At 45.3% G+C, this 15,688-nt stretch overlaps 1 protein-coding gene across 1 annotated transcript; it reads right to left on the bottom strand.

The window, feature by feature from the left end:
* Nucleotides 1-178: 178 nt before the first annotated feature.
* Nucleotides 179-13,297, bottom strand: LOC122378763. Its single transcript, XM_043360228.1, has 4 exons — nucleotides 13,256-13,297; nucleotides 10,050-10,195; nucleotides 9,311-9,411; nucleotides 179-715 (listed from the first exon to the last, which is right to left on the bottom strand). Exons 1-4 carry the CDS (start codon nucleotides 13,264-13,266, stop codon nucleotides 479-481), a joined length of 495 nt encoding a protein of 164 aa, XP_043216163.1. The 5' UTR covers nucleotides 13,267-13,297; the 3' UTR covers nucleotides 179-478.
* Between the last annotated feature and the right edge of the window lie 2,391 nt (nucleotides 13,298-15,688).

Genomic DNA, 15,688 nt, shown 5'->3' with positions numbered 1-15,688 from the left:
CACGACCTATAAAGTAATAGGTTTATATAATAGGCATATAATCATACATAAGTTTGCTTTCAATGGTACAAGTATTCAATTAAAGATTTTGCAATGAAACAAAGTAGGTATGTAGGTAAGAAAAAAACAAAAAAAACGTAGAAATGGCGCTCCCTTAAGCTGTAGCTCAGACTAATTGTAGGTGTCTAAAGAAATATTTATTTTGCTTTGATAGCGTATTGAATGAATATCAACAACGATGACGTACTTAATATCTTATATCTTCAGCTTGTGGGGTGAGAGAGATTGTTACCTGCTAGATTGCTTGCGCCTTGCAGTGACCTCAAACAGAGTACGATAGATTTACAGCTCTGTTGGAGTTCTACAGTCGCATTGCATCACTTTATAAAGACAAAACAGTCTGTGCATGTATCTAGAAGGCTACACTCCCGCTGAAGCTGCATTGCTGAATTTCTACCACAGAACACGGATGAGCCTCCTACGCGGAGGTGCCCGCGGAGTCCCCGACCAGCCAGTCCCCGGTGAGGCTCTTCTCGTAGAGCAGTTTGTTGAGGCCGTAGTACTGCGGCGCCCGCTCGCAGACCACGTTGAACCAGTGGTCGCACACTCCGTACTGCTGGTTGAAGAGTGAGCCGGGTGTGCAGAGGAAGGCAGCCGGACGATCCTCGCCGTTTGCAGACCGACCCAGGCCGCGCGGTGGACAGAAGTGGAACAGCTGGAAACACAGATAGACAGGGTCAATGAAGGGCCAAATGGTTTAAGTGTCTCTCTTAGCTACAGATTGAGGGAAGTCTGATAAGATAAACTGAGTTCCAATCACTGAGAACCACCAGTTTGTGTTTCCGAAATTTCAGATTTTGGTTGAGAAGCCATGCCGGCATTTGCCTTACAAGTTCAACGGTATATTTCAATTGTTCATCCCCGGCGACTGTTTCAAACCAGCGATCGATCAGCGTTAGTGTCTGTCCAGCGTCCACCTCTACCCCCGGCTGCAGCCCCCGGTGGATTTCGGCTCTGCTCGTGGTACCCCAAGGTCACCGCCACCGGTGGGCCCGGCCGTATATCCGCCTGTGTGGAATCTGCGTCACCCCACCGACAGGCTTTGACAGAGGGCCCGGATTTCTTCCGAATTGGTGGCGTAGGCTGCGATTTCAAGTTTCAATCCGTGGAGTCTGTAACTTCCGGATGAATTGCAATATATTCTAGCTAGGCAAAACATTTAATAACAGTAAAATATTGTTGGTTTTTATCAAGAGTTGCGATATTCCATAAGAACGAATGAGAATTAGATCGCAACAGACGCACGATTGCAGGGAACAAACGAGGGATCTTTTTCGGGTATAGAAGCAAAAAGTTGCCTCAAAAGCGGTTCAAGTATGAATGGATGACATGATTTAGCCATCCTGTTTCTGGCAACAAACATGATAAATGTGCTGGCGGGTTGACTAAGAGGCCATAATAGTTACCAAATGTGAGCTAAATTATTCGCCCTTTCTCCTTTCATCGTATCACACGGTTCATTCAGTCTAAAAACGAAGAGAATTAGCACAGCCATCGCCTTCCCTCCGTTCCTGGGTAATTTATGGGGCGTTTAGTACCTGGACAGCGGTCTTAGTGTCATTGTTCGCCCGTGTATCAGCGTTCTTGGCCGGTGTTCCAAGGCAAGTGAGCACTGCTCGTCCTCGAAGGCGTGTTATGTCGCAGAAGTGGCTGGAAATTCAAAGGTCGCAGTGGTGCTGGAATTTAATATCGTATAGTTAGAGCAATGCCTGTTGTTGACGGAAGGGCTGTTGAGTGTTGGTACACACGAAGATAGAAACAACAGGTAGGTACCAAATTGAAGAGTTTAAGTATCCAAAAGTGACAGAAAGCAAAGATGACGACTGACAAGTTCAGTGCACGGTCGAAGCAGCAGGGAGTCTTCAGCATTCCAGTGCCACCTCTCGCGGTCGTACGACCGTCCCTGCGACCCGCCGGGACCGGTCTCTCCCCCCCCCCCCCCCGGTGTGACGTCTCCCCCACCCCCGCCATCCGGCCGGGAGAGGGAGAGGGAGAGGGAGAGGAGGGAGAGCGCAAAAATCGCCGGCCAAGGCTGCACTAAGTCAGCGCAGGACCGGCACACAGAGAGGAACGGCATTCCTCGGCTCCATTAGGAGCTCTGGCCAGAGCTGCGGCCTGTAATCTCATCCAGATGATGTCGTCAATAGAGCTCAGTGGCTCCGTGAGGCTTAAATTTGGGCCTGCTGTAAAAGGTGTTTTGATAGGTTATGATGGGTTGAGGTAGACACTTGTTGGTTATGCTCGTAGGTGTAGCCACATGTTATGAATAATTGTGTATTTACTTACGCTGGAAAAACAGGGCAGGTTATTTCAGAGAGACGTCCATTTTACTTATCTGCCAGTGAGGACTCGATAGTAACGCTTAGTCCTTCGAAGTCTAACCAAGAGACAATTATATTTACCGTGCATGTTACGGCTTTTCATGCACTCGGGCATTTAGGCAGTCTTCCTCGTTGGCGTCGTTAATGATATTGCTTGCAATCAGATGAAAGCGTCAATAAGTCAAGCATATAGCTACTTTTTTTCTATTTACGGAACTATGAGAGCGCTAATGAAGGCTTCTGGACAGTCATTTACATTTTTTGCCAGTCGTGCCCCGAGATTATATCATGGTGGATGAGCTCGCCATGCCTACGTCACCAGTGGACTGGCCGTTTTACTGTTTAGCCTCCGATAACCTTGCTAGATGGTCATCTTAGGACAGCTGAAATGAATGCAGTGTTACCGGTTCTTATCGATTCGTAAATCAACGGAACTTTATAGAGGAAGCCCTCATGGATATGTCGATGACCGACGTTGCCAAGTTGACATATGCTGACAACAGTTTCTTCCTCTTTCTGGTTAAAAGACGTCTTTTAAGCAAATGAACCTTTACTCTTTGCCTCAATTATCCTTACATTGACTGCGCAACAGGCAACAACAATTACACATAGGTGGCGGAACGGGGGGAGGGTACCGGAGCACCGTGTCCCCCCCCCCCGCTCCTTGATTTTGGCATTTTAACATTAGGCCTTATATGGGTGTTGCATGGAAAGAATTGGACCAAAAGTCGGCAGTGCATGCCCCCCTTAATTGAAGGTGTTCCGCCGCTACTGAGCATACAGCAAATACTTGGAATCAATGTAACATGCCGTGTAAAGGGATTTGCTTGGCATTCTATAATTTATGGGGGTAAATGTCACTGCCCGTCATCAAATGTCGTGCTCAGTTTATTCCCAGCTCAAAACACAAATCCCAAAATAAATTATCCATATTTTACAAACCATTTCCGGCTGCGATGAAAATAATGTATTTACAAGGCCGTCGCATGAATCTTGCGATCCACCACCAAACCGCATTGACCTTTTGTGGTCGTCAGCTTCCGGAGGATGTGTTCGATCGTGCATTGGGGCACCAATAGTGAGCGACGTCGAATCTATATCGATTGACTCGTTTTACTCGGGACAAGTTCAAGACAGCTGGAAAACAAGCCGATTGACATCTCAGATATGCGGATATATGTCGAAGACGATCGTGACGCATTGCATACCAAACATGTGGTGTCTCAAACAATGCCCACCGACCTTGATGAAGGGCGAATCAGTGACATCACAGCCTCTACCGATGCAAAGCGGATAAATGAATTTGCATGGTGGCTGTTGCTGATCCTTAGAAGGTCGTGCGGCTGATCGCTCGGGCAGCCATATATTAGAGGATGACTACCAGTGCCGTCATCGGAGGCTTGCATTCGATTTAAACGCTCCTCTCTGATCCGTTCACTCCTCATTCCTGCGGCCGTTAGCTCAGCCGGGGTGCTGCGGTGATGAGATGTTCATTGGGGCGATGTAACGGCAGCCGATAGCGTGCCGTCACCGATTGCTAAATGCAAGGTTCATACAGATTCACAGCTCACGTCACTCGTCATGATCTCCTATCTGCGAATAACTTGATTTTTCCAGTCAATTTGTTTAGTCCAAATTCCTCCGCCACATAAAATTTGGTTGCTAGAATTTTAAGTGATCATAAAATTTAGCATGGCAAATGTTGATAGAAAAAAATACCGTATTTGAGTGGTTCTTAATTATTGTCATAAAATCGCGGCATTGAAGACTACATATTTTGTTTTCGCTATGTGTTGGCCCGCCACGTGTTTTGGTTGTCATAGGTATACACTTCGTCACACAGCAACGTTCGCGTATAACACACGAGACAAAAACTTAGGCGACACCCAGTACGTGCGCAGATCAGAAGCAAAAACTACAATCCTCTCCACTACATGCCACCAGTCCCACAAGCGGATGACAAAACGTAAGCCGATGTCAATAATAACCTCCAGACGAATAACATAATCACCACCTTTCGAAAACATCTGCTACAGGAGGGTTATCCAGTGTAAATAAATATCTAATGGTTATTGGGTTTAAAACAAAGCTATTCGGTAGGTAATGGTGAGCATTTGCGTGTATTATTTTCGTCATTCTGCATGAAACTAGGTATAATCAATTTATAATTTGGATCACACTTGCGCTAGTAAATACTATGCATTTACATTCTGGATCTCAGAGCACATTCAGCTACATGCTGATTCACGTTTACTTACATATCCGAAACCTCAATTACAAGACCTTCTGAAAAGCAACATAAAGATCACGCAGAAAGTTATTATGTTTTTTTTCCTGCTCGTCATCGCACGGATCATCCAACTAACCTTTGAGTGAAAATCTCTCTCTCTCTCTCTCTCTCTCTCTCTCTCTCTCTCTCTCTCTCTCTCTCTCTCTCTCTCTCTCTCTCTCTCTCTCTCTCTCTCTCTCTCTCTCTCTCTCTCTCTCTCTCTCTCTCTCTCTCTCTCTCTCTTCTCTCTCTCTCTCTCTCTCTCTCTCTCTCTCTCTCTCTCTCTCTTGCTCTCTCTCTCTCTCTCTCTCTCTCTCTCTCTCTCTCTCTCTCTCTCTCTCTCTCTCTCTCTCCCCAACATTTCGGCACGTCATAAGCTGTAAGTTGAATTGAATGCAAGGGAAAAGTCAAAAAAATGCTGTCCCTGGAAAACTGGAAAATCTACTGCGTTCCTATTTCCTAGGAAGATGTACAAATCGGGTAACAATGACGTCATGGCCAAATGTTGTCTCCGACAGTACCTATATCAAACGCAGCAGTGGATGCGACATCAGACTGTCGTCTTGCACCGATAAGTTGCATCATGGTCACACTCCACTGGGGAGGAGAGCTGGCAAGTTTGGCGTGGAGCCATGACAGACGCTGAGCTGCAGCCACAGTCATGTCTGTACACTGAGCTGCAGCCATATTCAGGCGGTGAGCTGCAGCCCGTCGGCGGCCATACTTGGTGAGCTGCGGCTCCTGGGCAGCCTTGCCCGACTGTTAGCTGCGGGCCGAGAACCGGTCCTCAGGAGCTGCCGCCCTGTGGCGACTCCTCAGGAGCTGCCCCTCTGTGGCGACACTGCTGCTGCGGCCGGCGGAGAGGGAGAGGGTCTGCCGGAGGGTGGGGGCCGGGCCGCGGGGAGTGCCGCCCACTCGGCCGTCTTCTGACCACAGACCAGTGGTCGGCTCAGCTCTGACCAATGCAGCGTGACCAGCGCGGTCCGGTCGCTGTTTCGCGGTGGCGTAAACCCATCACTGCCGGTGGTCCGTTCCACACGCCGTGACGATTGTCAGAGTGCCGGATTGCCCCGGGGCCTCTTGCATGGTCTTCACCTCTGTGCGACCGGTCGGTTAACGTTCGTTGATGACGAATTGTCGGGTTCATACCTCATAAAAGCTGTCATGCGTGCCGGGGAGAGCAACCGTGCAAAAACTGCAGAGCGCGTTACGCAAGGCTCTAATCCGTACAAAAGTGGGAAGGTGTTGAGCGCAGCCAGTCATTGGTCGTGGATGGCAAGTTTTTTAGGCGCCACGAAGCTAAAAGCGAAGCAGTTAAACCGCACGTGGAAGCTTCTTGGCGGAGTGTTGTAAGGCTTACTCATGGATTATATTGTAAAAACTGCAGTAATATTGAATGTTTCGCTAGATAATGTAATGGAGAAGATGTAGGAACAGAAACAATTTCAGCTGCTGCTGTGTTTATCGAGTACATTTCCTTTTTGATAATACCGACCCCTAGATTTCTAGTTGAGCAAGGTAGCTGCAACATAATCCGGAGTTCTTGACGATCGTAAAAGGCAGCTTGTGCTTGGAATCACTTTTTCGGGCTTCCATAACTAGGTTTTGTGGTTTATTTTTCAATGTAAGAAGCGGAACTGGAAAGGGAAGGCTGCCGTGATCATTGCAATGCTGATCTGAGCTGAAGTCGAGAGCCCTAGGCACAAGCCCTAGTCGCGGTTTTGTCGCGCTCATAGAAGGCTTCATTTGCCTTTTTGCATCGTGTGGCAAACATATGTTCACCTCTTTGCATCGTTGAAGAGCAAAATAAATGAATAGAGAGGAGTTGTGCTGTCGGTGTTACAGGGATGACTATTGACCATTTATCACTGTGGTAAATGTGCTGTTCAATTGCATAATCTACATAAAACATGCTCTGTTAGGCTAGGCAGACAGTGGTCGAATAATAGGTACGTGCTCACAACTTGTACCGTAAAGAGGCTAAGATGATCTAGTTAACCCGAGACCGCCTGGGGGGGGAGGGGTCGGATCCGACCCCCCTCCGTTTTTCTTGAATAACTCATGAACCGCTTACGCTATCAACTTGAAACTAGGCACACCTCCCCCCCCCCCCCCCCCCCCCATCAATTTGACGTCTTCTGTGTAATTTTTAAGACAAATTTTCCAAATTTTTTTTGAGTTATATCGATTTTAGTGATGTAACTACATGGCGTTTTCAGTCAAAAAGTGGTAAATGTTTAAAAAATCGCCAAAAATCGAGGTATAAAGCAAATTGCAAATTAAGGACATGAATAGACGCAACTCAACGAGTTCTTTAAAATGGCTATTTCGGATTTCCATAAAATGCGTTTTTTACCCCTAAAATTCAAAAAACTATGTTTTTTGGAAAACAGCTAATCAAATCCAAAATTTTGAGAATTTCCAAAAAAAACGGAATATATGTTATAGAGCTCTATTAGAACATTAGATGTCCCAAATTTCAACTTTCTATCTTGATTTTTGACCCCCAAATTGTAACAAATAGCTCCAACATGCACAGGGCATGGTGACGTCATAAGCATTTCCGTGAATTAGAGGCACTCCTGAACATCGCATGTGAAAACAAATGGCACCACTAGATTCCTGGGACAAAGCTCGTCTAGAAAAGTGCATTTTTATGTCAAAAATTAAAAGTTGAAAAATTGACTTTTTTCTCAGGCCTTGTTTAGTTATGTATGGTATAAACGATTTTTTAATGTTTTCAATGCACATTTATCACCAGCACAGTGACATGGGGTCACATATAAGCATTACCATCGGATTCGGCGTGAAAAATAAGCCATAAAACATGTGTCGCACGCCCGTGTAGCAGAAAGTGAAAACCGTGACCTTTCGTGGCCTGACCTGACCTTGACCCGTACTTAGTATGACCCCTATACGCACATGGTACCTCCACTAGGCCTTTGAGGTCATTTTTGGTGAGCTTCGAGCAGCAGCTATCGATTCCGCTGTCCGTAAGCCTAATCATGCAAAACCCCAGAATTTGACCTTTGACCTGACCTTGACCCGAAAGTTGACCTCAATCTTAAAATCTTAAGAGTGCTTTGGGAAGGTCTCGTAGAGACCTTTCGAACGCCGCCTCGCGGGGCTCGATACGACCATTGGTTCTCGAGATAACAGGGGGGGGGGGTCGGATCCGACCTCCCCCCCCCAGGCTGTCGTGGGTACGGAAATAGCCCAGGCGGTGCCGGGTTAACTCCCCTCGGGGGACAGACAAATAGTAAAGTGACATCTACTGGACATTGTTTCCAAAGTACACACCTAAAAGCGCAGCAAAACAAATTAACCACAGCAGCATGACATCCTTGCAATATATCATTTCTGTTTGCAAAAGTATCACCGAAAAATCACGACTTCAGCAGCGCCGTTTTCCAGAACTGTTCGGTACCGGCGAAGGTAACCCAATGAAATAAATCACAACAGCAAATACACTGTGGTGCATTCACGGCACACCAACCTTGTGCCATTCACTGGATTTACAGAGTATTCAGCCTCATCTCGCTGTGAAAGGGAAGCGTGTCCGCTCATCAGCTGGGGGTCACTCACGCCCCCTAACCCCTACAATTTACTCTGCAGCCAGAGCATGCATGTAGCTGTTGTGCCATCCCGTCGATTGGTACCTCATCGGACGCTAATCCTTGAGAACGAACACTAATCGTCGGGGATGAGGGTTAATAGGTAGCGCTGTCTGGCCAACATAGCATTACACGGTGCCAGCTCAGCGCTGGGGCCGCGGCGCGGCCAGGGGCGGCCTTGGTGGCATTTGATCCTCCCGAAATGCACATAGGAACGCCGCCTTCTTGGCATATCGATGCAGCATCCATGGGATATAGCAGATTGGTGTAAGCAGTTGTGGCATGTGGCACTCGTGGAGTATTTAATTTAATCACAGCTTACGCGTATATAAGATAGGCATAATCCTACTGCCCATTTGTTATTTTTGCTATATAATATTTGTTATAAACAAACAACTTTGTTGTTAATTTACTCGCACAATAATCCATGGAAATACTTTATGAGCAGATATTGCACATGCGATGTTTGTTGCCAAGGCCGTGGCCGATTTGGTCAAGGTGTAACTCAAGTGGGAGATTTACGGCGACAGTTTGCAGCCTGTGACACAGTCCCCCTCCCCTGCATCCTTCACCCCTGGGGTGGCCACTGTGCCGGGCGCGAGCCGCCGACCGGCCACTGCACGTGCACGAGCCTAATAACACACTATGGGCCACTCCGTGACCCAATGGGACTGTCACGACCGCTACATCAATTCTCCCTATAAGATAAGCAGGCATTATATAAACCAATGAAGCAAGAGATAAGTAAAAGTGATTTTGGTGAATACTTTCGACGAAATATTACGAGGTGAGTGCGATAACGCATCAAACACACGCTGCAATTTTACGCGAAAAGTGTTGCCATTGCTGAGGCAATCGGCGCTGACGTGCTACCACTCAAAAGTCTCGATGTCCCGAGGATTATCCCGTATGGAAGCCGTCAGACCACTTTGCCCGATACGGCCAATAGATTTGCGCACGTGCGGCTGCTGGCGACCTTACCGGTCAGCTGACGTCACTGGGACCCTGTGTGACGTCACGTCAGCTGACGTCACGTCACCACTCACCTGGCAGTCCGCCTCGACGTCAGCGTAGAGGCCCGGGTACTCGTACTCGTCGCAGTTGAAGGATGTTGGCGGCCGCGCCAGCAGAGTCGGATAGTCCACCCCTGGCGAGACGAGTCAAAGTTCAGTGAGGTCACTGTGGCTTCACAGTTTGTTAAGAACATTACATGACGATAGCAGTATAACAGCCGCTGTGCTCTATTTGTTATGCACTTGTGCATTAGCTCAAGTAACGAGCATGGATATCATTACCATCATGAAGAATGCAATGATATGCCTTGTGCTAAGGTTTTTACTGCTGCTGAAGCCAACCAAAGTCATTACCATCAATTACAGAGCTGTATTGTCAGTTGCTGGAATCTTCTCCTACAGTTATTGTCGCCTGAAAAACACGTTTACAAAATTGCATTGCTAAATTGCGGGTCACATCGTTACGCCATAGCTGACCGAACACTTTCACGCCTTTGGGTATTTGCCAGTTTTTGAGTTGACGGATATCGTACAACTCGCAGGCGTTCTCTAGTCATAGCTCACAATTCCGCGGAGGACGTCATTCCCTCTTCTATTATGTGCTCCACCTATCATTCTATTCTCTGTTCAATCCTGTATGCTTCTCCCTCTCTTTTGGGACCCGTCTAGACAGCTTGTGTAACGCAGCTCTCCCTGCAGCAGCAGCCGGGCCCGGACCACTAAGCCGAGTTGTGGGGCCGTGCCGGGTGGGGGCGGGGGCGGGGCGACTTACGGGCCTCGCCGATGATACAGTCGCCGTCTGGATCGTCGGGAGTGACGCGGCAGAGAGTGTCCTGTGCCTGGGACGAGCCGGCCCAGCAGCCGACCAGAGCCAGCAGCACCGACAGGCGGACGGCGGCGATAGACATGGCTGGAGAGCTGCGGTAGGGAGGGAGACCGTCAGAGACAGACCGATAGACTCAGACATGGACTAGTGATGGTCAGAGGAAACACGCAGACAAGACAGGGAAGGTCAGATGAAACCATCCGACAGGGACTGGGAAGAATCAAAGGCAAATCATCAGACTGGGACGTGAATGGTCAAAGAAAAACCATAAGACAGAACAGGGGACGGTCAGATAAATCTACCGGCCAGAACAGAAGGAAGCAAAGAAAACAATGGAGGGGCAGCCGGCAGGGGCTTCAGTGAAAAATAAGTACAGGAGACCGCAATTGACTGTCGTCGTGTCAGCATTTACCTGGTTTACATAGCATTTAGACATTTTCCTAGATGGCTTAGAAATATCGCAAAACTGGCCAGCGGCTCTTTGCAACTGCAAAATTGTTTCATTCGACGCTACCACGAGCACTGTCTCGAAATTCAGGCATATGATATGAATAAATTGCAATACATAAGCTATTTCTGGCGTAAACAATAGGCACTATTTTCGTGCGTACAAAGACAATTATTGTGAGGCTGCGTAAGACAGTGTCAAACAACCAGTAAATCTCGCTACTGGAACCGCATTCAGAACAATGCAACGATATACGCATGCAGATCACACACTGGGATAGAAGCCGGTCAAATAAATCCTGTGTGGTACATATGACACGACAATGTCAAACCGCAGATGTTACGTCTTAGATGGCTACGCAGATGTTACGATAACGATCGGATGCTCGGATCGGTATCCATCCGTGAGACAATGCACTGCCCGAAAAACCAGTACAAGTGGACACACAAGTGCTACAAACTGGTTTGTTCAGTGTGGTGTAAGGGACAGCCAGTGATTGATGACAACACGTAGACAAGGAAGTACATAAACAAGGAATTAGCAATAATTATTTTTGTTGAAGTTAGTCAAGATCAATGCAATTTGTTCATGGAAGAGGAAACATGTTAAAAAGAAGTAGAAATGCATGCGCATCGATTAACCCGCGCCCCGCTGGGGGGGGGGGGGGCAGAATCTGCCCCCTCCCGTTTTTCGCCAATAACTTCTAAACGCGTTACGCCAGCGACGTCAAACTTTCAGTACCTTATCATACATCAATTTGACACGTTCCCTGAAAATTTAAGCGAAATCCGTCGGAAAATTTTTGAGAAATTGACGTTTTAGTGACGTCATGTTCGCCATTTTAAAACGGCAAAATTTCAAACGCCGCTAACATCTTCATTTTTAAAGAAATCAAGACGTAATAAAAAAGGTTATACGTGATTCTACTTTGTCTATCAAATGGCTATCTCGGTTTTTTGAAAATGTTGGATTTTGGCCCAATTTTTTTTTTTAAACTGACTTTTTTGGGAAAATAATTGTAAAATCCAAAATTTTGAGTGTAACGAAAAAACCGGATATATATATATATATATATATATATATATATATATATATATATATATATATATATATATATATATATATATATATATATATATATATATATATATATATATATATATATATATATATATATATATATATATATATATATATATAACCGGATATAATATATATATATATATATATGTAAGAGAAGTGGTCTATGTGCACCTACATACCAATTTTTAGAAGAATCGGTTCAAAAATGTGGGAGTGATTCAAAAAATTTATGACGTCATGACACACAATTTTTTTAAATGATTTTTTTGGAAGTTCTAGACCTCGTACGGAAACAAAAATAGCACCATTCGATTCGCCGTGAAAAACTGCATCAGATAAATACCTTTTTAGGCCTTAACAACCAACTTCAAAATTTGACCTCACTTGACCTGACCTTGACCTGACCTCGACCTGAAATTCATCCAGAGGTGGTCCATATCACTTATTGAGTGTGCCTATTGAATTCTATGAGTAAAATGACCCATAAAACATGTGTCGCACATGCCCTTTTCTATATTTCGTTTTTGGTGACCTGGCCTGACCTGACCTGACCTTGACCTTGACCTTTGAATGACATTGTATGCAACAAATATTGTCTTGGTAGTCTAAGAACACGTTTTGGACAATCAGTCTCAGTCCACTCTTCGGCAACTACGGTGCAAGGCCGATACTGTAGAAACTTGCATTTTGTACACTTGACCTGACCTTGACCTGACCTCTGACATACTTTAGCCAAAAAATTTTGGCTCTTAAGATCCGCCTTGTTGAGAGCTTTCGATTGCCGTTTTCCCCGTCTTTCTACGACCATCGGTTCGGAAGTTAGACAGGGGGGGCAGAATCTGCCCCCCCCCCCCCCCAGCAGGGCGCGTATGGCTGAATAGCCCAGCGGGGCGCGGGTTAAGAGATAAAATAGAAAGTTTGACATTAACAGGACGCGCATTTCAGTCCTTTAATATAGAAACTTAGTTGGTACATAATGATATAAGCCAATGGCATACAGCCTAAGACAAACAATGCCGTAATTCCTTTACGATTGCATTGATAATCAACATACGATTGATAAAATGTTCAGAATGCATTTGGGCAATTACTGTAGATAGTTAGGACATCCGAAACACTCAGATCTATCTTATAATAAAGTGCCGTTGTGATTCCGCGGCAATTGTGACGTGACAGCCGTGGATTTCACACACTTCACGTAATTGCCTAGGCTTTTAGACGAACTGTTCAATTCAAACCATCTCGTGCTATGCTTGAAATTATGATTGGATTAATCTCAGTAATAGACAAAATAGCAGATTACGCTCTCCATATGCCGAAAACGATTGTACTCACTGTAGCATCCACGGAGTGTCATAGCCAAAGTGCCTGCTAGGAATTTGGTATACGATGAATGCCATTATTGAATGAGTGTCATCATGAAGGTGGGATCAGCACACATCATGAAGAATAGCTTGCCTTCTTGTGTCATAATTTCAGATAGATATGAGTTTTAACGTTCCTTAGGTAGAGAAAATGCGATTCGTAATGATTTTTTTCCTAGGAGTGTTTTTCTTCTGTCGACCCCTTCATTCAATCGTGACCGACAAGGCGAATAGTAGGCATGCCTCACGATACTTACTGTGTTTCCATGGCACAAGCTAAGCCGATTTTGCAAAATGATTTTTTCCATCACCTACCTATCATTCAGAAGTCATTTAACCCTTGCCCTGGCAGGGGGGGTCGATGCGACCCCCCCTAAGGTTTTTCGAAGATAGCGTAAAAACGGCGGCGCGCAGCGCCGCCAAATTTGGCACAGCTTATGGGGCAACCTTTTTACACATGACCTGAAAATTTCAGGTCCGGGTGACCTTGGGTCAGGTCACCAGTTCAGAAAAACCGGTACAAGGTCATGGTCAAATTTCAATTTTCTTTTTGCACCTGTCCAACTCACAGTTTTGGACTGATTTCCTTCAAACTTTCAGGATGTGCTAAGTTTATCGAGTTGTATAACATATAGTTCGGGTTTTTTGAGGTCACTGACCTGAGGTCAGTTAGAGGTCAATACGTTGTAATGTTAAGCCTATGGGAAAATACTTAATTCGGAAAATACTGGAGATATCCGCTTCGTTCTATCACTTTTGTGCTATGAAACCACAGTACTTAACAGCAGGTCACTTGGTGCTTCTTTGTTTGGTGTACTTATCCATGGGTCAGGTCAAATGAGGTCAACTGAGGTCAATGACGTTTTTGCCAATAACTTAGCACATAATGACGCTAGAGCTTAAAAAATGGTATCATTGTGTTCCTGGTGATCAGCCGAATCGAATGATATGCGATATGATGCAATTTGATTACCTTGAACTTAATTTAATAATTTAAGTTCACTTAAAATTTAAGAAAAACTTTAAGTACACTTAAACAAGCTAAAAAGTATATCATTCGACGCGCCTTGACGTGCTGAGTTCACTGGTGCTTTTCTTTTTGCTCTATCTTAATTAGATCAAAAGTTATAAGCGAAAAACTTTTGACCCTTTTTTAGCGAAATTTTTACATTTATACCCCCCAAAACCCCCCTAAATATTGACCTAGAGCAACCAAAGTTGCACAGGGGCGAGAACTCCAGGGGGCCCACCTACCTACCAAATTTGGTGTTTCTAGGTGCCATAGGAGCCAATCGCGAGGGGGGGTCGCATCGACCCCCCCCCCTGCCAGGCCGTGTTATGAAAAATGCCCTGCCAGGGCGAGGGTTAACCCTCGCCGTGATGGGAGTGCCATTTTGCCCCCCCCCCCTTGTGGTTTTTCTTAAATAGTGAAAAAAACAGCGGCGCGCAGCGCCGCCAAATTTTTATTACCTTTTGAGACAACAATTTGACACCTTCATAAAAAATTTCAAGTCATAGGTCATCTTAGGTCAGGAGTTATTGAGGTCAAACTGAGGTCATGTTCGAGCAAAAATGAGCAAAAGAACATGAAATCTTGAAACGCTGACAAATGCTACAGTTAACGGGCAATTTCAAAGTTCTATACCTATATGGTCGTGCAGAAAAAGACGGTACTACAAAACTGCTATCTCGGATTTTCAAAATGTTGTGATTTGGATCCCCCCAAAAAAAAAGATGTTTAATAACAACCAAAAGTTTTTTGAATTTCGAAAAATACGGCATGTATATGGTAGTCCGTACCCTTGTCCATCTACATACAAATTTTAGATCGATGCCTCCTTTTTTGGCCAAGTTATAAGGAAAAAACGTTCAAAACTGATGACGTCAATTTTCTAACTCATTTTTTTTGCAATTCTAGACCACGAAGCGCAAAACAAAGACCACCATTAGACTCCCCGTGACGAGCTGCATCGAAGCGATACCCATTATATGCAAAAATATCAAGTGTGAAATTTGACCTTTTTGACCTGACCTTGACCTGATCTTCACCAGAACATAGCCTAAACTGGCTCCTAAGGCTGCCTGACCCACATAATCGCATTTGTCGTGTAAAATGGACCATAAAACATGCATCACATGATATTTTCATGTTTTGACCCTCAACGTGGCCTGACCTCTGTGACCTGACCTGGTATCAGTGACCTCAAATAGCAAAATATGTGTTTTAGGGATAATTTCCCATCGATGATTTTCAATAACATGCATTTTACTCGATTTTACAAGTTACAACGCATTTATTAGAAGGATGCAACGTATTTCTTGAAATACCTGTAAACGGTGAAAATTCGACCTTTGACCTGACCTGTGACGTCATCGGTTTGACCGAGGTCAATGAAATTGGGCCACAAGGTAGTTCTCTGTTAGGGCTATCCAACGCCCTTTTCTGCTTGTCGCTATGTTGTGTGGTTCTCGAGATCTTAGGGGAGGCCATAATGCCCCCCCCCCCCATCAAGGCGCGTTGCTCGGCAGACTCCATCAGGGCACGGGCTAAAATTGGACATTTATGATGATGTGCTAGCTAAAGCCATATATACCTACCCTTATTTTTTGCATAAGGTGAATACTGAATAGTATCCCAGAAAAAACGCACGTGAAATTTCGTCTATTTGATTTAGACGCGTCATGGAAAC

This window comes from Amphibalanus amphitrite, unplaced genomic scaffold, assembly GCF_019059575.1.
Source record: "Amphibalanus amphitrite isolate SeventyFive unplaced genomic scaffold, NRLGWU_Aamphi_draft 000064F_arrow, whole genome shotgun sequence".
NCBI lineage: Eukaryota > Metazoa > Arthropoda > Thecostraca > Balanomorpha > Balanidae > Amphibalanus > Amphibalanus amphitrite.
The sequence above is the reverse complement of the archived record's forward strand: the minus strand, read 5'-3'. Positions and strand labels throughout refer to the sequence as shown.